The 27,747-nt window shown below is 39.7% G+C and overlaps 1 protein-coding gene across 7 annotated transcripts in view; it reads right to left on the reverse strand.

The window, feature by feature from the left end:
• SPAG16 (sperm associated antigen 16) overlaps window positions 1-27,747 on the reverse strand; it is a 395,938-nt gene that overhangs the window by 141,828 nt on the left and 226,363 nt on the right. For all 7 annotated transcript variants that reach the window (XM_038182154.2, XM_038182153.2, XM_038182152.2 and 4 more), the window contains 2 exons: window positions 26,200-26,385; window positions 2,741-2,867 (listed from right to left, as the gene is read on the reverse strand). In XM_038182154.2, coding sequence (XP_038038082.2) covers window positions 2,741-2,867; window positions 26,200-26,385 — 313 coding nt within the window. The remainder of the gene's footprint in view (window positions 1-2,740; window positions 2,868-26,199; window positions 26,386-27,747) is intronic.

Genomic DNA, 27,747 nt, shown 5'->3' on the forward strand with positions numbered 1-27,747 from the left:
ACATTTCAAAAAGCAGAAAGCAGATGAGATAGTTACTAAATCAATAAGTTTCAAACACGCAGAATGAAAAAGCACTTTCCCCCCCCCCCCTATTTAATTATTTAAGTGTATAAATATTTGGCATTTTATCTGCCTGGGAAAGAGCAAAGATCCAGCTTGGCTCAAATGTTATCCTGGCAAACCTGCGCAGCCCCAAGAAGTGACTCATCAGACCGGGGGAGATGCAGATGAGTGGCAGACCGCTTATCACACGAAGAATTAACCCCAGCAGGTGAACCTGTGCTCTGGGGGTCTCATGTTCATTTGCACCTCTCACACTCATCACCGGATGCACTTTGCAATTCATGAGTCGAGATGCTTGCTGTGATGTGTCAGCAAGAAAATATTCTGGTAAAAAGCCAGAATGTGCTTGTCTTTCTATGAAACTGGCATAAAGAGACATGAAATCCACAGCTTATCTTGGCACAAGCACCATCAGCCTTACTGGCAAGAAACCCCTACAAATGAGCAGCAGCCTCAGCCTCATCCACTAGGAGTCTGGCACAGCATGAGGATGGTTCCTACCCAAATCCAACACCAACTCTGTTTTTCCTCCCAGGATGGATGGAAAGAACCATAAACATCTAAATACCGTACCTTCTGCGTTATCATTTCCCTATAGGCAACATGTAACTTTGTTTTAAAATTACAGTCATTGGGCTGTAAATGCATTTTAACCACTACAGCTCACCCTATGTTATCTGGAAAAAAAAAAAAAAAGGAAGAAAAAAAAAAAGAAAAAAGTCACATATTTCCAAAGTCTGAAGGCTGCATTATAGCCTCAGCTTAGTAATTACAAAGATTTATGTTCCATTCTACCCCAAATCCAGAGCTCATTGTCCATTCAACTTACACGGCTCTGACTTACAGTTCCCTGCATCCATTATCTTTAATAATAAAGAGCTGACTGAAGTTAATGATTGAAGAGCAAGATGTGATTAATAATACGAATCTAATTTATGAGAAAACAAACCGGAGTATGATTTTCATGTTTCATTAAAATTACCTTAAATGTACTCCTTAATGCTAATTGATCTCACAGAGGTGAGAAAATATTCTGTTCCAAATTAACAGGAGAAAATCATTCATCATCTTTCTGGAGGGAACATTTACTATCACTCAGCATTTAGAGGGTGATAGCATGTTCACAGCGATTCCACCACCTACAGCGATGCTTCAGTGTGGGCATGTATCTGAAATCTGCAAGATTTTCCCCTGGATGGGGACACAACTGGACAGAATAAACACACAATAAAATGCCACACACAATGTTTTGTTTTCATAAAAGGTCTTTTCTAGCTTAGCAATACTACCCAACGCTGAAAAACAGTGCTGATGAAGAAAAATCAAGCAGGCTTTTGCCCTAAGTTTATCAAACAGAAACTCTTTTACAGTGCTGTTAATTTGCTATGAGCACAAAATTACTGAAATATTCGCACAATAAAGTTCCATGCAGGATTTATTGAAAACAAAGCAAAGCAGAAATCCATTTTTCCACTGAGTTTTTCACTTCTGTTTGTATTTCAATATGTATTCTCTTTTTGAATTATTCATATTTGGATATCAAATATTCTTACAAACCAATGCATTTAATAATAATGAGTCTTGACTGGTTTCATTTTAACTTGTTGTGCTTTATGCCCAAGATTATTATTAAATGACCTTCTACTCAGGCTGTTCCTATGATCCATAAATAGAAATTGCCTAATGAGCATCTCAAATATTCCACTGTCATTTTCATGTCAGTTTTTCTCATCCCGTGTTTGTATAGCTCTGATGACAATGTCTATTAATACACAGCATTAGCTCTTTGCCTCTTTCCTCTCAACTCCTTCCCATGAATTCAGCTTTCTCTACTCTGGGCTAGAATCTCGTACTTCTATACCATTTGGGAAACACAAAGTGACCGCACTACCTACTCAAGAGGCAACTGGAGAATTTCAAGGGTTGATCTATGAGAAATACCACAACAGCAGCAATAATTATTGAATTTTCTGATGAAAGAGAGAAAAAAAAAAAATCCTTTTGCCTTGTACTTGTATTCTACCTGAATAGGATTTACATATTGGTCTGCAAAGCACCAGGGACAATTACTCTCTGCAAGGTACTAAATCCATTTATACCTATACCAAAGAATGAAGGTAGAGAAGAATAAGGGAAGAGAGAGAGTTTTTGAAACTGCCTAGAGTGATATATTCTAGAGAAAACCATACATATTTCATGAGAAATCAGGAGAGAGTTCTGGGGAGAATTCCTCCTAAATGAAGAATAAATATTTCAGACTTCCATGTTATTGCATCTTATATTTATGCTATCTTTCCCCGTTTCCTCTGTACATAAGTTAAAGCACATGCCAGCACTTACAAAAGAAGCCAGACAAAACTGACCCTTGGCTGTCCTAGCTACTGAACTGATAGAGCACAGTGCACAGCACTTCAGACCACTGCTGAGCCCGCTGCCTAAGTGTGTTCAGCCATCTAGGTGCACGTCCATTTGTTGTGCTGTGAGGACCCTGGCATTTCAGATGTCAAGGAAATGCTAAATGGTGTCATTTTGGTCAGTAGATAATAGCCGTGTTAATGAGTTAATGTATTGCTACATCACCCTTACCTTCTGTTTTAATTTTGTACTGGCTTTCATTTTTCTCCTACCGACCATGGCATCATTTGGGTTGAGACAGACCAAGAAAAAGGCCGCTTACCGTTCTGGCATCCCAGAGAGATAAAGTCTTGTCAGCAGAGCTTGTGAGAACGGTGTTGGAGAACGGAAGAAATTCAATGCTATTGACCGAATCTTTATGACCACGCAGAGTGTATCTGCATCTCTCACTGCAAAAGAATAACAGGAATATAGCACTTGCCATTCAGGATAACAATGCAAGAAACAAGTTAATCAGTAGCGAGTTTTACACATCTTTCCTGTTTACCATCCTGCCTTCTCCCAGCAGATCAGCCATGAAGTAATATCCCAGAGGTTTTTATTTGCTTTTTTGTTCTGTTTTGTTTTCCTACCTTTTAATGAATTAACTTGAGACAACACTATGGGTCGTTCTCAGATCAGCGTATGAACCTGATTTGGCTGGAACACAAGACTGGAAGCTTTTCCCATTGCAGACAACAGAGAATCACTTCTTTCAAAACAAGCTAGAGGTGGCTATACGGTGATGATCTCAAAAAGCTTTTTGGCTTCTGTTTTGCCTTGTTTGTGTGTACAGCAGAGAGGGATGATCCTTTAACAGGAATGCAGGAGAAGAGCCCACGGATGATGCGCTGGGGCAAGATAGAAGGTAACAACCAAATCTGGGATTATTTAGACAGACAGAAGGGCAAAGGCGTAACGTCCACATGAGCATGTCAAGATGGGAAGGGGACTGAAATCAACAGGCATTCTCCACCCAGCATGGTTGTGTACAACAGTGACCCATGCTGATATGGGGTTCAGCCTATGATTTCTTCAGCTAGAGATAAAAAATCATCAGTTTGCGGTGTTTGTATTGTTATAACCTGTGAAAACGTACAAGTAGGAGTGCATACTTAGGAAAAATCTATTCAAGGTAAAGCCAGTAGCAGTTCTATCCTCTTTGTAGAGCTGACAAAAAAAATAGTCATAAAAAATAAAAACCAACAACCCATCATAAATTACTACAGCTTTCGGTGACAGCTCCAAATTTTATTCCCTGCTCATGTGATGCTGTCAGTAGAAATGCACCTCCCCTGAGCTGGCTGCTGAATATATCATTGGGGCTTGCAAATTAGATTACTGGGTGGCTCTTAACCGAGAATTTCTTACAATATTTATTAAGGAAGCTGTCAGCAGAGGGAATTAAAGATGTGATTTTTTTTTTCCCTCCTGCCTGTTCATTGCCAGAAGACTCTCAGAGCTCTTGCAGGTTTTGTATCAACAGCACTGCAGATCAGATACAGGCCAGTAGAGCTAAAGGGTTTTGATGGGCACTCTCCCAGATCGCTGAGCTAACCAAGTGAGTTCTCAGCCCTATTTTACTGCCTTTCCCTCTCACAGACTAAAATGTACACGCTGTGCTGAGCTGAACGCCATGCCTGTCCCCACAGAAGAGATAGCAGGAGGGAGATAAGTTGCTTCTCAGTAGAAATATTATCCAGGAAATGTAGTTGAAAGGAATATTAGATTCTACATGTATCATTTTACACAATCTATGTTTTTCTATTATAGATAATACATTATACTATTCAGTATTATCCATTATATAGACTACATGTGTTATTTTATCACAAGGACTCATTTTAAATTATTGATAAAGTATCACGGCTGTTAAAGCTCAGTGCACACTATATCTGATATTCATGATCACTTGATCCATGACACTAAAGCTAACTTCAATACAATAACTTTTTGTTTCACAGTTTCATGGCAAAGTTTCACACTAGAGAATGTGCTTTTTCCATCTCAGATCACGTCGGTTTATTTGTGGGTAGGTTTGCCATTTTGCAAAAGTGACCCATGATTTTCTGCCTGCCTATTACACTGTAAGGGCTTTTTGAGTGCCCAACCATTTTTCTGACAATCCTGCTGTGCATTTTTGTGGCACCTGGCAGTTCTGGTAGGACAATGTGACCTACCAGAGTGGTGTGTCCCGCTATTTGCTGGTAACACCGGGATGTACACATGTCCCTTTCAAAGGCAGGGGGAAGAATCATGCTTTCAACTGCTTGAGGGAGCTTGAGAAGGAAAGAAAGGAAGGAAAGTAAAGGAAAAGGAGGGAATTTTGTTCCTGAGCCACTGCTGTAGGATAGGGGCCATCCCAGGCAGGCCGGCTGCAAGATAAGGCTTGTGAGAGATTAATTAGGTGCCAAAGCAGGAAGGCCCATCCCGAATCCCTTAGCAAGGTGAAAATGGACTCAAGTGATGGACCATGACAGGAGCAGAAGGGAAGGAAATGATTTGCATTTTTCCATCAAGAACACAAACACTCGGCCCTGCAGTTGTCTCTCCCCGTGCCGCTTCCAGCGCCCGGTGTGCTGACGAGCGAGCTCTGCCTCTCGCGATTTAATTTACCACTCCGGCAGCTGACTGACTGATATTTCTAAGAATCTCCAACTGCTACATAAAATAAACTCATCTTCCCTTCCAGCTGAGATATAATTTCAGCAAGACTGTCTTGTACACAAGCTATCTTTTAGTCGGAAAGGGGAACATTTTATTTAGATGTTCTTTTTCCACAAAAAAAAAACAAAAAACACAACTGATCTAAAGGGTAGATCATCACCCTGCTTCTCATAGGAACTCTTATTTCTATCCAATGGCTCAAGTTTATCTACTTTAGAATAAATCTGTAGCAATATTCATTACCTAATGCTTTTTTTTTTTCTATTTATGAACACACTGTCTCATGGATATAAGCTTCACTGTCTGATAATTTCAGTTGGGAAGAGAGAGAGTATCATCTGTGAGTAGTAGGTTAGGCATCTGTAGTTCTCTTGGTGCTTAAATGCAGAGACGGGTCCTTAATAAATGACGTCCTGGTACAAATACAGCTCTGTGGCTCAGGATTTTGCACGTCATGTTCTGAACTGGTCTCAGATACCGACTCCAGCCCTCATCCATTACCTACGTTATTACTGATTTCTCAACGTAAACCACCAGTTAGCACATCTTGACTCATGACTCATTATCCTCAGTGTTCTTTTTCTCTGCAAAGTCCATTTTCCTTCCCTTACAACTAGTAAGGTAATGATGTCCTTCAGTGAATCAGCACCTTTATTCCACCCTCTCCAGTTTTTCCTAGCAGGTTCAGACAAACACAGACAGGTTGCTATTAGCATATACCTACCCCATGAATGTTGGCACTTAAATTAATCACACCCTTCTCGATATCACCAGCTCAACAATGATGGAAAAAAATGCACTTGCTCGATTCTTTGAGAGACTTTGCTTTTGAGAATCACAATCCAGAATGGCTCATTCAAATTCAAAAGGGCTTTCAGTAAAACCACTGAAAACAAGATACGAGATGTTTCCACTTAGATAAGACTTCACCGAGTACTAACAGGCTGCCATCCCTACGCTAACGTGCAATAGCAGCCAAATAATGCCCTGGGTCGGGATTTCATCGTCTGTACAACAACTGAAAAACAAACACAGGCAGTGGGGAGATTTCTTACGCTGGGTACTTTCACATCCGCCCTGACAGAGTTAAAACTCGGTAAGAAGCAGCTGGTACTCCCTGATGGGAACATTTTATGGCTGCCTGGTATATATTTATTGCTAAGGCTATCCGTGTGCGAAGCGCTGGAGAACCTACGGTGCTCCGCATCAGCTTAATGCTCCTTTCCAAAGGCACACAGTGAACCAGAGAGACAAGTGAGATTATACGTGGCCAATTCTTTTGCTATTTAAATGGGTTTTTAAAAAAGAAACACACATGATTACCTGCAGTCCTATGGAAACAGGACACACACTGCCTCCTTGATGCTTTTTTAAAGGCTAGGGTTTCTGTGTTGAGCTCTAATTGGAAAAACGGGGGGTGATGCTGTTCCACTGACTAGACAGAGTTACTCATTTTATTTCTGTACCATATTAAACCACATTTCAGGCATAGCAATTAAAAGCACCCATATAATCAATTGGAATTAATGAGATTCAAGCATGTACTTTCATATCAGGGCCTCTACCATCCACCTTCTAACATGCTTCCAAGGAGGGCATTAAATGCACAAACGCTCTCAAGCTGCACCTTCCTTTCCAATGAGCACTAAACCAAACCCTTTTTTATGCCTATTGAATAACACCCTACTATGTGACCTGCAATCCCTATCAAGCAAAATGTCAAGGTAAATTACACTGGAAAGGCACTTGCTACGAACGCGGACGCAGCGCTTCTGGGGAAGTTTTGTAAGGTCACACAAGACCAGCTTCTGACCATGTTATAGTGATAAGATTGCAGCAGTTACAAGGAGATACTTTTAACAAAAACAAATCCCATCGCTTCCCCATTATACAGCTTTATCTCCAAAACGTGTTTAAATGAGGCACAGAACTTTTCTAGCCAAGATCAATGGACAAGCATAGCAAAGGGGCTGGCTTAAGACATTAAAATGCCAGTTTGTTTTATGCTGTTATAAATGCGTCCTATCATGTCTTTACATTTTATGACCCCTATTTTATTTCTAGGTAGCTTCACATATGACACATCCAATTACTCATGTCAAGAATGTAAAACTACCAGTATTTCAGTAAAAAGTACCTACCATCACTTATGACAACGATTTTTTTCTTGACCCATTATTTCACTAAATATAACGCATTTTAAAAGACACTGACGTGTGGGGACACTTTCTCTGTAAAGTATATTTGTCTCTGAAAAGATATATGCCAGCGAGATGCTGTCAATATGCGCCACTTGGCTCAATTACTACTCATCTTCAATAAAATGAAGGTCTCTTCACATTCTGAATATTCATTTGCGCCCGCTTTCAAGATAACATTTGTTTGACACTTTGAAAACCAAGGGCTGAAGTACATGCGACTACTGCTTCTGTGAAGAGGTACACAGCTCTCCTTGAATGTTTATAAATATTTGGAAAGAAAATATAAATTTAATCTTTCTGTGTGTAATTTATCTTAATAGCCAGCACTCATGGCCCATTTTAATCTTCAGAGTCTGAGAGCTCTGCAAAACAATGAGTGATCCCCCGGCCTGAAGGAAGCTGTAAGTCAGCAGCTCCCTGGCAAGGATCACTTTGCGGAGCTCTTCCCGACTTACTAAATCACGCGAAATCGCTCTACGCTAGCGCGCTCAGATAATTTTAATTGTGACACCTTTTAAGTAGGCAGCGAGAGGAAGCAGGGCGAGGTGCTAACACCTCCTGGCTCTGCTCACATCAGAGGGTGTTCACCTTGGGGTCAGGAGGGCTGGCCGAAGCCCCCGAGCAAGGGTGTAAGTCCTGTTCCTCCTGGAAGCAGCACAAGGTTTGCTGCCCGTGCCGGTGGGAGCAGGGCCGGACCCAGGTTTATCACCAAGGGAGCCTGACAGCTCACACTTCTGGTCTGGTGCACAGTAAATTGAGCGTGTAAAAGGAGACCGAGCCCTGCAGCGGTATGGACTGAGCTGATAAGTTTAAGGGTGCAATTCTCTCCCTTCCTCTTTCCTTCTTCTCCTGCCAAAAGCGAAGCAAAGGCTCAGGGGCTAGGGAGGCTTAGCCACGGAACAACGAGCCCCAAACATGATATAAATGGTTTTCTAATATTTTAGGTATACAAACATTGCTCATCTGACTCTTCAAGTTTACAAGTCTGCAGTAAAATGGTGTTCTTTTTCCTAGATTTCCTTGAGAGAAGGCAAAACTTCACCTGTTACCTGTCTATCCTTAAAACACACGAGCTCTGAAATGGATCAAACCGTTTAATTAAAAAGGCAGAAGTCATTAATAGCTATATTTTTGTCTTGCTTGGCAAGTTTTGAAAGGCTGCAGCATCTTATTTCTCAGAGTGCAGATTTCTCCTCCGAAATTTGGCCAAGTTCTCCCCTTGCTTTTCACGGGAGCTGAACCGAGCGTGGCAGCTTTCCTCCAGCGCCAGCTCACCAAGGCTCAACACAACCACCAGCAGCACTGCTTCAGCTCACGCCATGACCGACCCGGTGCACATTCCTGCTCGTACAGGGGAGACCCACACATGTGGGGCAGCCCCCCATGTGCACAAAGGATGTGTCCATGCCTCCAGATACGCCCACAGTCCCGGCTAGATTTGCCTAGTGGGTGCTGCAAGCCCTGCCTTCCAGCACAGCTCTGAGGGCAACACCTCAGCATGGCAGGCCTTAAATTTGGATCTCATTTTAGGAAGGCTGATAAGGCTGATGGAAGGCTGATGGGGAGCCCATCAAGCGCTCCCCAGCCCTGCCTACTTGAAGGACCTTAGGATGGGATCCTGTAAGCATCACCTAAGCATTGAAATCTACCTAAATCAGGGAAATCAGGTGCATTGCAGCGTCCACCAAAGCTCGTCTGCGCCCCTTCCCCACTCAGCAGACCCCTTTGGGCTTCTCTGACTCCATGGTGCTACACCAGTGGGGCACAGCCCTGCCGGCATTGATGCTTTTGTGTGCTGTTAACAAGCTACTCCGTCAACAGCAACATCCAAACAGAACAGGAGAGCTATTTTGTTGTGTTGTGTTGCGCTGGAAATTTATTTCATCTCCAGGGACCTTGCCTCCTTACATATTTTGCTGTTCTAAAAATTACTTTGTCCTATTTCTGTAAGTTGAAAGAGCCTCTTTGGCAAACAATACCCAGAACGGGAAAATTGAACATACCTGAAAACACAAAAAATACAAAAGCACACGCAGAACAGAAAAAGAGGGCAATGCATTACGTTAAATGAAGTCTAATAGCCTGAACTTCAGATTCAGCAAGGTCTAATAGTGAGGGACATTTGGTCAAAGCTCCCCTAATAAATTTATAATTAACCGTCAGAAAGCAACTCTCCGGTCAGATTTCCATTCTGCAGCGAGACTGGGTAAGAGCCAAACAATCACAGCCCCTGAAATACTGTTCTCTAAATGCAGCAGAAAGAGGTTGCAAAACTTTGTGCCTTACCTTTGGGATTAAAATGCTTATTTGTCTCAGTTCCGCGTAACTTATGTAAGAGAGCGTGCATTACTGGAAGAGAAGCCCATTATAACACCGTGAGGACTTTCTGGAAGAGCTCTACCAACTGTGTTAGCGGAGCCAGTGCACTTATTCAGCGTGTGGCAACTCCACTACCAGCGAGATGCTGCTCAGTTTACTAAGATCACAAAAAAAATACTCTCAGACAAAACCAAACAAAAAAGCAAAAATGCAAAGTTTTAAGGGCACACTGGTTGCTATGGTGTTGAATGCAGACCTCACTGCCTGGTGCTATCCCAAGACATAATAGGAACCCTTGTTGTCTGCCATTGATTATTGAGCATGTTTCTGCATGGAGTGGCAATGGTTGTTTGGGTTGTACAAACACAAGGCCTCCACAGGTACCGTCTTTGGTTGGAACTATTTGGCAAAAAAAAAGACAAGAAATAAATACAAACAATTACATTATGTCATTTGAGCAATTCAAATACTGCTCAGAAGCAGGGTCTGTTTTGGTAAGCACTGAGAATAGTAAATATGATTGACAATAGCTTTGCATGTTTCACATGAGTGAAAAGTATGAATCACAGGAATAATAATATTCGACTTCGGCTTTCACCAAAAAGTGTGAAAAACTAATGGTGTATGCTAATAATCTGTCTCCTCTGTTATTGGCTTGAAATATGAATAATGAAACCGCTCACTAGTATGATGAAGATTTAGTCTCTTAACATCTTCCATTTCCATTTCTTTGAGCAAGTGAAGTGTTGTGTAAGAAGTATAATTTGTGTTATTTTCTGCCTCGAGATAAAGCATTTTCCATGTGAAACAGTTTTTTTCTTAAAAGGGAAGATAATAAGGCATACGATCTTTACGCAAAAATGTTTTACAATGCGTTTGTTCTTTTCCAGTTAATGGTATAACTTTATATCAATGTAATTAAACTTGCACAACCACAGTGCACCCCCAAATAAGCCTCACCATACCAGAAGAAGAGCGTTCACAATTACAAGATCAAACTAATTCCTAACGCAATATAGTGGTGTGGAAGAATCCTTTACAGATGCAATCTGGAATTGAGCACATCTTTAAATCCAAGAAGATAGATTGTTTCGCCAAATTTAGCCAAAAAACAGCATCGGAAAATGGTACATGCACAGCTATCTCAACACAAGAGACCGACAGCAGCAACTGAAACAAGGTTTCCCTGCAGAGCTGAGGAAACTTCCCTACCACTGTAGCTGGTTCAAAGAGGACAAGGGCAGAGATGGAAAGCTGTGCACTATAGCACGCTTATTTTCATAACAGATTGCAATACTTTCTTTGCTACCTTTTACCGTGTAGGCTCAGCTGAACTCTGTATCCTGTCAAGATTTCCGTAAAATCTGGCTAGTCAACGCCTGACTGCTGGCAGCACCCGACATTTTTCAGCTGATGCCAACAGCTGTTGCAAAAACTCACTTTCCCTTCAAACCGGGCTCCAAAACAACTCTGCTAATTTATTTCAGCTACTTCACTTTGAACAGAAGCATGTTACTTTTGATCCAGATTTTTCAGAAGTGAGACATATTTTCATATGCTTCACATTTCAATTATTTTGCATTTGAAAAGGGACACATTCTTCCAAGGTAAGAATTAGGTCAATAAAAATGACTTTGAAACTATGTCTGGGACAGGAATAAGATGTAGACATTTATACCCAAAAATACAGAACTTAAGCCCTTTTCAAGGACTATCTCAGTCCTATAGAGAACCTTGGTCCTGTTTGCAAGTATCATTAAGATGGATGGCTGGGAATGGTTCTGTGTATTTTTAATCTAACAATACTTAGCAATTTGTCACTTACCTCACCCACTGAACTCAGTCAGAAATGAGAAATAAATTTGTTCGTTGTACTCTAAGGAACTCAACTTAGTAGGCATTCCTCTAACACTAGTAACACATCATTATGGGATACAGACAATAAAAAACACATTGGTACCCGCTTCTATTGTGACTTGGGATTGCACACCTTGGATTTCTCAATGAAGTTTCAAAATCCAGGTTCAGTTCTTCCCTCTGCCATGTAAACTCGACACACATGCATTAAACTTTCCCTTCCTGGTTCTAACTTTCCCATCCAGTCTGGCTATGTGCAAAAAATAAAGTCAGCTGAAACCAAATTTCTGTAGACCAATGGTCCCAGCCCTCTGAATGACAAGATCTGAAGTGGTTTTCCTCCAAGGTCAGTTCTTGTATTTCGTAGTTATTGAATAAAATGTCATTCCAGTCCTTAGGACAGCAACCAGAACACAATCTTCTCTTCCTCCGAGATGCCTGGTACTATTTAGAAAGCATAATCATCTGTCCCAGAATTGCAGACAGCGATCCGGGGCAAGGTGCACCAAGCTTCAGAAAGGTACGCCGTGATGCTCGTATTATATTTTGAGCCTAAGAGCAAATCAAGCTTCCTTAAGGGATTTTTTCTGCTGTTGGGCAGTTAAAGATGGGAGCACCAGAACCCCCTGATTGAAAACCAGAGCCTTATTTTATTAAACAATTATCTCCTGCTCCCTCAAGGCAGATGGGTACTAGATAATCAGATAAGCACAATCTCCGTAATCATAAAATAGATCTAACCCATTTAAGCCGTCATTAAACACTGCAGATCTAGTACGAGCATGCTTTCAGCTCAGCACTTCTGCAGCAGAATAAGCAAAGGCTCGCTCCCCGGCGGCAGCGGGTTGCCCGCAATTACTGGAACCGCTGACATCAGCACCCAGCTGATGCCCAGCTTCTGCAGTGGCTACGTAAGCTGCCGTTTTTTTGTTCTTTTTGCTTTTCTTTTTGACAAAAAAGGTGTGGGTAAAGCTTCTGCCTTTTCTGGCTGACCCCATAGAGCTCTATCAGTTCCCCCAAGGCCTTACTGCTGTTGATTCTGAAAGTTAACAGCGCGCATTGGCTTCTGTGGATCACCGCCAAGCACCTGAATTGTGTGTGTGCATGTGAATATTCATCATATTAATGCTTAAATTGGATAAATCCTATTTATGCTTTTCTATTCAAATGGGCTGCTGTACAGCTTTAGGCTTCTGCTGGTCAAATACAGTATTGGGGAGCAGGTGAGCCACCTACGCTTAATATTCAGGTCTCTGTCCTGGTGCATTGCAAGAATGCTGAGACTTCCTTGGTCTGCTCTTTCATTCACTCCCTTTCCATCATTTACTTCATTCTTTCACTTGATCAGGTTAGTAGGTAAAGAACATGGCATTATATTCGCCACTATTGACTGGTCACACATAATGCAGAAAGAAATAAATGTGAAAATGAAAAAAAAATGTAGAAACATAGGCATTTTGAAGCAGTCACACCTTCTTAAAAGCTTTCAATATATTCTCTGGTGAGAATTAACGCTTTCAACACCATTCTAAAATACACTGAGACAAAAACACAAGACATTGCGCTTTGAAAAATTCTGATTGGTTTGGTGAAATAAATTCTTCTGATATCATTTTGGCTCTTCTGGCTCTGGGAAAGGAAGGAAAGAAGGGGACTGGTGATATATGAAATGTGTTCATACTTTTTAAATACAGTGGTGAAAAAAAGGAAAAAAAAATAAAAATAAAAAAGGTTTGACTGACAAATCCTAAGTTTCCAGGAACAACAGTGGACAGAAGCAGGTTTACAAGCTGTATTTCCCCACGCACTGTGCTCCCAAGTTCCTGACATCTGTGCACCCTTCCCAATACAAACTGCAAGGAGAAATACCAACCATGGCTCCCAGTCCTAACTTGCCCAAAGAAAAGAGCTTGTGAGGCATTTCATTCAGATCATAGCATGCTGAACTGAAAAGCACATTTTTTTGTTGAATCCTGATACAGTCTGGTGAGAATGATCTGATCTATTTCTTATGAAAAGTCACTGACAAAAGTAATAATAAACTATTGCTTTTTATAGGATTTCAAGTCTCTAACAGTATATAAAAGTATTTTTTTTTAATGTAACATAGAAGTCTAAAATAACTTGCCAAAATAGCTTACTCTGACTTCACCCTGTGGAAATCTATCATACCGTATTTCTCTGTAATTTTATTCACTTAGGATGAGACTTTCAAAATTCCCTGACAAAGCCGAGTCTCCGATTCTCTTAGCTTTTGGGTACCTAAATAATCAATTAGATGTTTAATGGGGTTTTCAAAAGGCACCACATGCCCACTCCAGCAGATTTTCAATCAATCCTTCAGGCACTTCTAGGGATTCAACCCTTTGTGCATATTAAATGACAGGAGCCCACCCCGCTCACATCAGCTTTGATGAGAGCTTTGTTATGTGACTTGACCAGAATTTGGAGAAGCTGACACAGAGAAGGCTTGTCTTACTAAAGGGTGGGAAGCGACCCTCCTGGGCCTTGCGTTTGCTAAGAGTCAGTTCTAAACTGCGTGATGGATGACACGGGTTCTCGCTGTTTCTAAAACAATTTGTTGCCTCCCTTCCAGGAAAAATTAACTGTTGTAAAGCTAGTGACAAAAGGGAACAGCTGAAACAAGACCCATGTAGGATATCGGCAGCATAAACCTAGAGAACTCAACCGCATCCACACAGATTTTAGAAAAAGCCATCTAATTTAATTCAACATCAGCCCTCCAGAAAATGCCAACAAACAACAACACCAACAAAGAAATCAGAGGGAAAAAAAACCACCATTAATTTAACCTCAGAATCCATTTGCTGGTCCCAACTTTATAGTTCCATATAGGATAGTGAAAGCAATACCAGCACTCCATGATTTCACCAGTTTTTTGTTGTTGTTATTTTGTTGTGCCTGTTTTTAAAATATTTGAGATTAGACTGACATCTCTACGTCTTAAACCCAACCCAGATTTGGGCAAAGTCTTGTAAAGCAAGAGAGGTAACGTACAGTTTTCAGGAGACACGTTAAGAGGTTTCAGCAAGTCCACATGCCAATGCGCTGGGCACAAAACCATCTGAACACCACCACTGAATCTGCCAGAAGCTGTTGTAATATGCTCAGATATATAAAAGAAAATACCTTTATCCAAAAAGTCAGATGAAGAAAAGCCTGCGTTATCAAATTCCAAAGTGTAACAACGGGCCACTGTTGAAGGTCTCCCTTTACTTGTTCCTCTATTGCAAACCAGGAACTGCAGTCCTTCTTTTTCCAAATGAAACACCACTGCACATATATATGTAAATAAATATACATAAACAAACAAACAAACAGAACAGCCAGTTGCAATAGTGCAGAGGATGAAGAGAGCGTGGGCCAGGACCATGGTGCTGTAAATTAGTAAGCAGTTACACAGAATATTAATGGTCAGGTTTAATCTACGGAGCGCAGAGACACAGCACAAAAAGCAGTGTTGCTCTTGTCGTATGTTAGTTTATTTTCTTCTACATTTTAAATATGACTGAAATTCCTTTAGACCTATTAAATGAGCAAATCCTTTCTGAAAACAGTACAACATGGCTGGAATGCAATAAATATAAGCACTTTAATATTTAAGTGAAGAAAATGAATTTCAGTGTGTTTTCAAATTGGTTTTCTTCAGTGCAGAGTTTCTTTATTTGTCCAAATAAAATGGATTTGAGTGGGTGGCACCTTCAAGGAGATATGCAGCACTATTCAATGCCTTTGTGAACCTGGGAAGATATTATGAATAATGGATTTGCTGTGCTCTTAGACACAGAGCCACAACAAAAACAATATCATTCTAGGTTCTCTAATAAGCAGCTGCTGGAGTGAGGAATAAAAAGCCTGGACTCCTGATTTAAGCTCCAGGTGCTGGCATTTTTGCTCAGTACATTTTCATGATCGTTGTAACTATGGGACTGGCTCTGAGCTTTCAGCAGGGAAACGACTCAAACACAGAGTGTGAAGGGCTGAATTCCCAAGGCTACCTCTCCCCATTTGGATTTGCTGCTTTCTTCTTAAGAGCCCATTTCTATACTATACCTGTCTCCCAAATACAGCTGGAAAGCTTCCCTCTGCCAACAGCTGGAAGGAAAGGCTAGCTCAATACATACACACAAAATATAAGAAAATTTGTTTAGTTTCTTTCTTTTAAGGATGTGAGTATACGTCCCCATTCAAGGGGGAGAGAGTCCTTTGCATTATTTTGTAATGAATTTAAAATATTTAAATGTCATCAACAAATTACTCTTAAGCATGAATGGAAGCAATATCCAACCGTTTTCAGTGCAGAAAGATTAACCAGAATAAATATGACAAGTGTGCCTCTGAGTCCTTTTGAAAAGAATCTGGCTTCTGTCCGATAGAAAATCAGAAGACTCTGGGGCATTGAACCCATTCCTAGCAGCGTGTATGTTTTCAGCGGTCAACAGCACAGGCCTGGAAAAAACAGCAACTGCTCTTGGGAGTGGGACACGTGAGAGCAGGAGGAGGCTGGATAACTATCTGCCTGTCAGAACGGGATGATCTTAGCCTCATGTTGATCTCAAACTTGCAATTTGGAATTGAACCTATTCAAACGCACCTTCACACGAAGTAGCTCCACCCATCAAGTACATCTAAAAGCATACGGGAAAGAAGCTCAGAGATAGGGATCTCAAGTCCCAGAAGTCCAGCCAGGGCATCTGAAATCTAACAGATTTTAATACTGGCACTGTCCTTCTAGAAGCTGTGATGTCTTCTCATCCTTTTAGAATTACATCTCCAGCAAGAGACTATTAAGATCTTTAGCTGCAGATACCAACGCTTAGCTCATGCTATTGAGGAAGGTGCTGAATATGTCATCTAAGCATTGTCAAGGCTTGAGTGATAATCTGCTAAGAACTACATAGAAAGTTCACAGACTCAGAATTAAGTTTTCATCAACCTTTGGTGCTAGCTGCTGAATTCACACCCACTGCTGCATACTGCATCCTCAAGCCCTTATTTTCGTCTTAATCTTCCAAACACAGTGAGCTCGGATCTGTAGTACTATGAAACACTGATCTGAAAATCTATGGGAAGTGTTTTTGAAACAGCAGAACAGATCTGCAGAACATCACGTATGCTGTTTTATTGTGTTTTTGTTTGTTTTTACATAGATCAGAAATATAATTTCAGAGGGGAGATACCAGCTATGTTTGTGCTGTGCAGCTAACTGGCATGCCCTCTGTGCAACAAAAACTGTCCATGCCTATCTGTTCTGTATTAAATAATTCACAATTTTTGATGACATTTTACTGCAGTCGCAATATTAAGAATATTATTAGCTAGAATTTTTGTTTTGGTGACAGAAATATGCTTGAAAACAATACTAAATTATAAAGAAACTCATCGGTTTTGCATCATCTGGATAATTCCAATACATATTTAATAGGTTTCCAACAGATATACGTGCTTTTGCAGGCTCTGAGTTCAGTAAATATATGCATAAAAATTGTCTTTCAGAGGGTGAAGTGGGAAAGATACTGGCCAGTCTAGAATGAGATTTTTGCAAGACATTGCTCTGAATATTGGAAATGCAAAAAACGGAGTTGGCAGCATTTTTGTTGTCTTATCCTGATCCTCACCCATATTAAGGCAAGAGGAAAAAAAAGTATTTTCATGAGAGGCTTCAGACTGGCTATGTAAATAGTTCATAAACTCTTCTACCTTGGGGATGTAAGTTTATGTAAAAGCTTTACAGCTTCCTAAACCCACTCAGAAGATTCTGAGATCCGTCTCAAACAAGTATCCATGCATAGTATCAAATTAATTTTGTTTTATATATATATACACACACACATATGTATATATATGCATGTGTGTGTGTATATATATATATGTGTGTGTATATATATGTATGTGTATATATATGGTTCTACCATTCATGGAAAGGTTTAGGACAGAAATTAGCCCTGAGATTTTTGAAGAACATGACTGATAGAAGAATCCACCGTTGGGTTGAAAATTATAAATAATTAACATTCTAAGAAGGTAAGAAGACAATTCTGTGTCTTCCAACTTCAATAAAGGAGACAGGAGAGGTTTTCTGTATGTAAGGAGTCATTGTTTAAGGATGGTTTTTGCAAAGTCTGAATCCTTAAATTAGAAAAAAATAATAAAAAAATAAAATAAAATAAAATAGCTGGAGCCAGAGGACAAGAATCCAAACAAGAGAGATGTATATGCAGAAAGGCATCCCTTACAGCAGACCTTCCTTTTGAAATCTAATGACCAGCTCGTGTAATTTCAAACTAGAAGATATATGGTGCTAAAAAGAGTTGAACATTCAAGTGGAGATGGCTATCCAAATACTGCTGCTTATGAATGGTAGGACACCCTCCTGCTCTTGTTTATTCACTGGAGATACAAGTGTAGAAACAATCTACAATCATTTGTGTTGCAGCACATGATTTTGGGTAACAGTACTCCGTGTATCACAGACTATCCATGTAATATTTGCCCTAACTGGTACTGACAGGATATGGCTGTGATGATTGAAATACTTCACTTTAATGAACTGTTGTCTTCAATGAATTCTGTAATAATATCTGACAGCTTTCACCGCCGTATGAATTGCTCTCTGTTGGTACAATTCATTTTTGTTTTGGTTCAGATACTCTAAGACAATATCTCCAGGAAAACAAGTTAGGCAAAGAAAAGACTGCCAGTAATGAGTGGATGTAATGCAAAGGAGAGAGAAAACAACTAGATAATGAGCTTGGATATGTAGAGAAAAAACACACTATCACTTATAATGTGCTGAATGTCTGGCTGCCGTTCCTTTGCCTTTGAATACTGAATGCAGGACAGGGGAAACACCCTGTCAAGATCTGGACATCATTTTGCAGGAGCTATAGTTATAACACCAGCACACTGGGGAACAAGACAAGGATTTCAACATGCACATTATCAAAGAGAGAAAACGACTGAGCCTGCTACAGTATTCAGGATCAAGTGGACTCCGTTTTCTGGACCTGGTGGCTAGGATTTGATGGAAAGAAGCCTTCCGTCCCTTGCAGCCAGCTCTTGAACCAGCTGTCAGAGAATCTAGGAGGCATTTTGACAACTAAGGGAAACCAAGTAGAAAGGCATCCAACTTGCTGAAGATTGCATTAGTTGAGCAGTTCAAATAAATAAAGCATTCTGCTGTCCAAGAGGAATCCATCAGCCAGCTATACATCATTTAGGAAACTTGCGCATCCCTGGGCTGACAGAGGGCAATGGGAACGCAGAAAAATACTGACCCTCTGAACAGTTTTCCAAGCCACGGTGGATGCTGAAATAATAGAGGCAGGGAAGCTATTGAGATAAAATAAGATACACAGTTTCATGTAAATCAAATGCATCTTTCCTTAAAAAAAAAAAAAATAAATAAAAAAAAAGAGACATAAATCTTTTTGCAGATAGCTGAATGTAAAGTTCAGATAAGCCACCAGAAATATTTACAGAGAAAAGAACTCAGACATTTTAGAAAGCAGCTACATCCACCACAACCTAGTTAAAACAAAACAAAAAACAAACAAACAAACAACAAAAAAAGAAGTAGCAATGTAATTTTTGCCCTTCCCTTGGTCAAAAATAGTGCTGTGCATTGAGACCAGTAGCAGAAACGAGAATGCAAAATTCTTGCTTTTTCGGAAGTGTTGAAAAGACAGAAAAAGGCCTGAAATATTTTCAATATTAAAAAAAAAATGCCATGTCATTCTAGTTACTAAGAAATTCAAATATGCTTCTCATGTACAACATGAATTGTCATAGACAGATCCAGTAAAAAAAAAAAAAAACACCACTGGTTTCTCTAGACCTGCAGCCAACAGCCACCCACACGAACACTTCAGCAGAAGCTACACAATTCCTGTACATTTCACAGGGCTATTCCACGGAGGCATGCTTCAGTTGCAACCCAAACAATTAATTTGTGTCATGAAGCACGAAACCTGCCAGCCTTTGTAATACCGCTAACTGCATAGACTGTTAATTTCTGTAAGCTTTGAACATTGCTGTGCAACTACAAGCAAGTTCAGCACTGCACTGACTGCATTCTTCAAGGCACAGAGAAATAACATACTCATAGGTTTCCCATGACCTATACTACTACTAAAAATCCAGCTTTGATTTGCTTTCTTCTCATCACGCAGGGGAGTTCAAAGACCATTCACTTTTTTATTTTTATTTTTTTACTTATTTTTTTTAACATTACCGAGGAATTGGAAGTCATGTTTTCAATGATGGCTTCAGTAATAACCAACTACATGGCCCTGAGTGAAGCACTATGTCTTTGCCCTTGGTCTCACCAAATGGAAATAATGGCACCGGTTGCCCAGCTCAAGCATTCCTTGAGAACAAGGCACAACCAGTCAGGTTTTCTAGACTTGCAAATACATGACCATATTAAACATCTCCCCTTACCAATCAGTGCCGGTTTTCTTTTACAACTCTGTACAAGTTCAAATAAGTTTACAATGTGGAGTTTAGGTGTTTTGGTTTTGTACTTCAAGATTCATCTTTTTTAGTATTGTGGAGATTAAACCATATTTTCCCCTTAACCCAACAGCTATGCTTTAAATATGATTTTTTTTCTTTCCTGATAATTCACATCTTTAAATTGATTTTTACAATTGGTACTCTGGGAATTATAAAAGCTAGGTTTTAGACTTTCTTTGGTCCTGAAAAATGTGTTATGGAACTCTAACACAATTATAAATTTGGAGGCTCGGGCACGGGCCTCTCTTTGATTTGAGGGATTAATAGCAGGTTGTCTCCGTAGTACTCCTCCGAGGATTCCAAAGGGAATTCTCCTTTATCAAAATGGCAAGCGCTTCCTGATGGGCTGTCAGGACACACGTTACAAACTACCCAAAGATGGGCCTTCCACAGCTCCTCCGAGTTTTTCTGCCTGCCTTCTAATTTCCTGGAGGACATTCATCTTCTTCTGAAAAGAGATTAGCTTTGCTTTTGCGGGCATCAGTGAAACACGTTCTAGTCCCTCTGAGAAGCAAGCCAGGCACCAGCCCCTAGCCAGGGGCGTTTCAACAAGGATGGTACAGGCTCAGAACCAGGACTGTGTTTTCAAATCTTCATGAGGTTCTTCAGTGGAGGTTTGATAGAGGCCTGATCTGGATGGTTGTATTGGTGTGAGAAATAGCTACAAACCTGACGGTTGGTATTTCGTTTCAAAGCTGGCCATTGTGTAAGGGAAAAGGAAGAACATGCAACAGAGTGTAACGTACAAGAAGCCCAAGGAACCTAGGCTCAGCTCTGTGTCTTCTTGTGGTTTTGATGGTATAAAGCAACCAGGCTGACTACCCAACATGTTAAGCCAAGCAACATGAACTTCTTCACTGAGACTAAAGCAAAATAATAAAAAACCACTATCGTAGCAATTTAAAATCAATTTAATCATGTCTTGCATTGCACACACTGTCAAGATGTGTTAAAAATAAAAAGTGTGCATCGTCATCATTGCACAGTGTTATTCCAAGGGAAGCTATAGCTGATTATCACCTCCTAATGAAACTGAATCTATCCCTGCTGTATTTCTTTTACATGCTCCCTCTAAATTCCTAAAATTAAAATGCTCCCTATGGGAAGAAGTAAAACTAAATCCAGCAATGATCAAGCAGAGACATGAGATAACAGAAGCTAAGCCTCTGCTTAATGTAGGCTAAAGAACAAAAGAAGGAATTATGTAAATATACCAGGAATTCTTTTGTGTCTTTCTTTCCAGATAAAGTAAAGAAAATTCCCAATTTGGGGCCAGAAAAGCAAAAGTAGTCAACAATTATTTTGTGTCTATTTGAAAATAAGTAAAAGAAGATATAAACACCTTAGCAACAAGATATTGTATTAGTGGTTGTACAGGTTAATTAACAATGACAGAGATATATTCATTTTGTTTTAATTTGCATCTGAAGAACTGCACCAAAGTAGTGAGTGAAGATCGGCGTAAACAACTACATATTTTTGAACACTTTAAATACAATTTTGAGCATGGGAGAAATGACAGGGACGTAGACAGAACGTATTGTGTTAAGTGAAACGGCAAAGAAGTTAAGTGAAAATGCAGATTAAAACCCAGCAACCAGGGAGGACCCCCATTCCCATTCCTTCATTCCCCCCAAAGCGTGCTGCAGGACAGTACACGATTACATTTCTCTGTACCCTAATTCTGCCATGTTCTGCACTACCACAAGGAATCAGAGAAGAACAGAGAACTGGCCCAGTGACTATACAATGGATAAACCAGAGGGGAAAAAGTTGTATATTAATCATTAATCCTGAATGTTCTGGCCTCGGTGCCCATAATTTCTCAAGCTTAAAACATAAATAACATTTTTTGCATTTAACATACAGTCTACAGCACGTGTTTGCAAAACTAAATAACCGCCTGTGTTTGCACGAGATATATGAAGTTCAGCTGGATTTGCATATCAGAGATCAGGCTGTGAATCTCTGACGATATTTACAGTTGGATAATTGAAATTAATCCTACCAAAATGACTTTGACAGTCTGAATTTATGGTCTGAGAAAACAATCCTGGAACTGTTTGCCGAGCTATTAACATGGCTGACCATATATTTCAATCTAAGCTGTGCTGCTGAATAAAATCTACTTACAACTTCTAAGCTCCTTCCTTCCCTCCCTCACTTCCTGTTGAAGTTGCTCACTAAAATCATTAAAAAGATGGGATAACCTTGAAGACAGGAGATATACCGGGGTTTTGCTGTTTCGTTTTCTACTTTTCAAACCATGGCAGGTACATTAGGGTTTTGTTTTGTTGTTTTTTTATGGATATTATGGCATTTTATTTTTCATTTCCTTTAAAAGCAGCCAATTCTCCCAGCAGAAAGCACTGAGAAGTTTCAACATCAGAGCTCAGCCTGCCTCAAGCCCTGCTGTAACGTGGAAAATGGTCGCATCTTAGCATGCGTTTGTCTCCTCGGAGAGGATGAAAGGTGCTTGCGTTTTTGTTTGTTAATGTTTTCTGTTGCTTGGTGTTTTCTTTGTTGTTGTTTTTTAAACTCAGCACAGACCTTTAGATAAAGGGCACATAAGTTGTCACAGAGAACACTTAACTAAAGCTACCTCCCATTATGCGCCTGGTAGGAATGTCAGCTGTGGCTAGATATATGACAGACCCTTCCAACCTACACAGAACAAAAATGCCTGTGAAAAATACCTACTGCAAGCAAAATTAATTTGGCAATAGGTTTACCTCCTAGTAAAACAAAACTAAAGCAATTAGCAAGCTCAATTTTCTTATCATTGGCAAACAATTATATAATTTATTAAAACTGTTGGCAACCTTTCCTATTTCAGGGATGCTACACACCCTGTATTCTTTGGATTCTAATAATGAATTCAACAATTGTGAAATTTGCACCTTGGGTTTCAGTGTTAGAAGAGGAAAACCCTCCCCACTTTCATGACACCGAGTTTTTAACCATAGAAAACTCTGCTTTAGTAATTTCAAAAGTTATGTTTATAGATTTTTAAAAGTATGTTTTTAACATACAAGAGCAGCTTTATGAAATCTGGAAACAAAAGGACAACTACCAAACATCACAGAAATGTAAGTAAATAAATGCCACAAATATAAGTACCTTTAATAATATCCCTTATAGAGAGGTGACAGTCGGTAGCTCTGATCCTCGTCTTGCTGCCCCCTGCCCCCATGTGATGCTTTCCAAGAATATTCATTTTGAAAGCAGGCATACGTTTAAATACATTAGGGAAGAAAGACTTATAAAGACTCTCACTTATAAAGTATTAATTCCTTCTTAGTAGAAAGAATGAATCACTATATAGAGCAGAGTACCTGCAATCACTGATACTACCCTAATACAAGCACATTATCTTGGGCTCCGGCCCCTATTCAGAGACGGCTCGTGGCAGCTGGCAGACACCTGAGAAGTCTATAGAAGATGAGCAGATAAGCACACATTCTGGGAGGATGAGAAGAAAAAGATTTTCTAAGCATTGAAAACCTTTGTGGCAAGCCTGCTCCACCTTCCTGTTTTGTTGCATGCACTCAGACTGTAAAAAGGATCCAAATGGGGTTTATATGGTACACAGCACAGCTGGCTTCGTGCGTATCAGAGAACTCCAGGCACACAACAGATTTATAGGTGGCACAATGGGCAACACCTAGGATTAAGTGTTGCCAAACTCAGCCAATTAGTTTAGCCAAGTAGTACGGCCAAGCCAAAATACATTGCGGGTTCTTTTCTGTAGCATTTCTATATAGAAGCACCAACAAATAAACAAGCCAAACAGAAAATACCAAATTAATCTGTCAATAACTTTTTTTTTTTTCTCTCTCCACATACTGCCATGTATTTTGTATGGGTTGCTTTTTCACTGGAATTCAGTACAGATGTCTTAACCATGAAACCATCATGGTCTTGTCATCAAATCTTTTTTTTTTTTTTTTTTACAGAGGCTCCTCGAGAGTGGCTCATTTTCCTGCTGTACCCGCGTACTATTAGGTGTGTACACCATCTGTTCTACATACCTTGCAAGTTCATCCAAACAGACTAGCTGAACTGAACTTGATTTTTTGGACCTAGTTAATGTAACATAGATAAACCCATGGACTCTTATTGTGAGCAGACTGGAAGTCCACCAGTGGGGTGTGCAAGTGAAGCTTTCTATGTGCTTCTGAATATTCCCCTTTTAAGCACTCCTGCTCCCTTCAGCCACTGAGTGTTTTGCATGACTTAGGGTCTCACTAATCATATGCAGATAACTAGCCTTTCACATCATGGCTGCACTCCTCACTCTCCTATTTTCAAAAGCAAAATGCACATCAGATACGCTGAAGGTAGAAACGAGAGTTGTTAATGAGTGTGAGTGGGAGGCATGGGTTGGCGATGAAGATTTGCTTTGATACCTCTGACTACAAAAGCTTCCTTGGTGGAGAAGATATTTTAAAATGTCTAAACAAAACCTCCCTTATGCAAATTCAAACCCATTCTGACATAAAATTAAAGCTATTCTTAGTATTATTTCTTAAAGGTCACGCATATGCCATAAAGGCTGATCAAAGTATTAAAATGCTACAACAGGTTAAGAAAAGAGGCAACGATACAATAGATTTCCAGTGCTTTCATTTCTCAGCAGAACACTGACCATTAATCCTTATTATTGGCAGTGAGGGTGGAAGCATCATCTGTTATCAGAACTGGTTGACAATTTCTGTTAGAAAACCTACTTCTAATTGCCTTGAACTTTGTCAAAAGTTAAAACTCTTTTGTCTGTGGTTTTATGAAACCTGAACATTTGTTTCAAGCTTTTGTTTTAGTTGCTGCTCTCCGCTTAGCCAAAATAATTCATCCACTTTTAAGAATAAGGGGAGTGAAAGGATACATTGCTAATCTCATGTTGAAAACAATGGCTTTATTATAATTTAATGCTTCCCCATTTCATGATTTGAAGGCAAGGCTAAAAATCTGATGTTGACAGAGTTTTAATTAGCTCTCAAAAAAATAATTAAAAATCTGTTCATATTTGACCAAATTATAAAATTTTGAAAAAATCTCAACTCATACATGAAGTACTTCACTTACAACCAAAACCCTGAACCAGCTTCACCTAGCGTGCTCCCAAATAGGGCTCTGGGGTCTTGGTTGCAGAACTCACTGCAATTGCAGCAGACTGAGGCTGATCTAGACAAAATGGGAGAGAGAAGAAAGCGTCCCTTTGCTTTTTCAGTGAAGCTTCTTTCCCTGTTGTGGCCAACAAGCTCGAAGCAGTATTTTGCCTCATTCAGATACAAAGGAAGAAAAAAACAGAGAGGAAATGGCAAACCTGTGAGGACTGGATGATAAAGAACCAGGGAAAACACAAATGAGACTGGAGAATTATCCGCGGACTGATGACATTCAGTTGTTAGAAATCAGACCAAATACAGTGCAGGGGTGTCAGTAATACTGTTCCTGAATTACTCAGGAGTCTAGAAGGAAGAGTTCAAAACAAAATCCCATTCCATTCCTTTAAGGCATACATTATTCAAAATATGTCAGCTCAAATATAACTGAATAAAGTTGAAGAACTAATAATTAACTGGTAAGCAGGAATATACTAGTATTTCCAGAAGCACCTTCATAAAAATACATTTGCCTGAGTAATAAAGAAAATGAAGAGGTATAGCTGATTTATTAATCAGGACTCACACCTTGCCAAAACATATATAACGAATAAAATAAATTTCCACTTGTCTAACCTAAAATTAAAGTGTGTTGTGCTCATAAGCTAGAAATACAAAATAGAAAACCAAATTAACTTTTTGTTGTTACTTATTTAAATTACATATTGAAGTTTCACAAAGCTGTGACCTTAGAACCAAACAAAACCCTACAATAACAACAACAAAAACAAGCACAGAATCACAGATGCCAAATGAAAGCAAATACCGTTCATGGCACAATCTTAACTCCTTCCCAGCTCTTGAATTTGTAAAGCCTTTATCTAGTAAATGACATCAAAAGTTGTTGTTTCTGCACCACCCCCATTAATCCTTTCACATTCCTAAAGTGAGATCCACAAATAGGTGCTGGACATCTCTCCAAGTGGGCTAAAACACAAAGCAGTGGTTATTAAGAAAAGCTATCCATCAGCTAAGTATCTCCAGTAAGTCCATACCTGTTCACGTCCCATATTTTACTGGTGCTGTCCATAGAGGCAGAAGCCACAAAATCACCACAGGAATGCCACGAGCAGTCCCATACAGCTTGGGCATGTCCTTCCAAAGTCAGAATGCATCCACGCTTTGAAAGGTCCCAGATTCGCACTGTTGCATCCCCACTTGAGGTGACCAACTGGGTGCCACTGTTGCAAGGAAAAATAAAGAGTAGTTTAGAAAAAATGGTTAAATAACAACTGTAGATTTTACATTAAGACACATATAAATAAAAAATTATTTGCAATCGTATTTTTACTTAACACTGCTTCCTGATATACCATAGATGAAGCAGTCATGTATTAAATGTGCTATCAAAGGAGAACAAAAGATACAAAGTAACTATCTTCCATGAGAAAGTAAATATGGGTTCCAGAAATGACTTTCTTACTTTTTGTAGCCCATTTATGAGTTTATTGATAAAATAACTTAAGCCCAGGGAACAGCTTTCAAAATAGAATAAAATACCTTTACGGAAGAATTTTTTTATTTGCCAAATCCACAGCATTTGCTACATATAAATTATTGTTTAAGCATCCTAATATTCTCTCTTGTGACTCAGTACAGACACTCTAACACACTCACTGTCTACTTCATTGGTGCATTATATAAATGGAAAATACAGTATCCAACTCAGATTGCATGGCCAAAACTTCAGGTATTATCTAGTATGGTTCCACTGCATGGAAGCATGGACACGGTGGTAGATTAAAGGTCCACGTGGTTCAGCAACTTACATTACACCACAAGTAGGAGTGCATTCTTAATTAATAGAAACCAGCAAGAATAAATAAGCAGAGTGGTATAACACTCTCCCAGCCCCAGGCTGTGGCTCAGGATGTCTTTGAGACAGAAGCTGTATATCTTCCTAGTCAACAACCATCCATGGACTGGTTTTGCCACGACAAATTAATTCTTGAATATATGCACGCCACTGGTACCTACAGTCTCTTGTGTCAAGAGTTCCAAAATTTAATTAGGCATTGTGTGACAAATTATTTTAGGGTCATAAATACCTTGCTTCATTTCATTTGATGCGTCTAATTCTAATATTGTGATGAAAAGTAAACACTGACTACCATTTACCTCCTCCAAGCCCATTGTGATATTACAGGTTCCCTATCACAGCATTTCACCCACAAAGCTGAAGACCCCCATTACTTTGCGTTCATCTGCGTTGATTTTCATCTGCCACTTCATCGTCAACTGTTGCAAATGGAATTCTTCTCCTGCAATTCTTCACATGCAACCAGCATTTCCACTGCCCTAATTATTCTGATGAGCAATTCTTCCACCTCATTCTCTTCCCCAGTTTCCAAGATCAGCTTAATAGCTTCGGTCCCAGCACAGATCCCTGCGGGTCTCAGATAATCATTTCTCCATTCTGAACATGACATTTTATTCCTACCCTTTCACCAGTTTTTAAACTCACAAGAGATTTTTCCTTTTTATTCATGACAGTTTTGCTTCTTTGAGAGTTTTTGTTGAATGACCTTAAGAAGAATTTAGTG

This window comes from Anas platyrhynchos, chromosome 7 (assembly GCF_047663525.1).
Source record: "Anas platyrhynchos isolate ZD024472 breed Pekin duck chromosome 7, IASCAAS_PekinDuck_T2T, whole genome shotgun sequence".
Taxonomy (NCBI): Eukaryota; Metazoa; Chordata; class Aves; order Anseriformes; family Anatidae; genus Anas; species Anas platyrhynchos.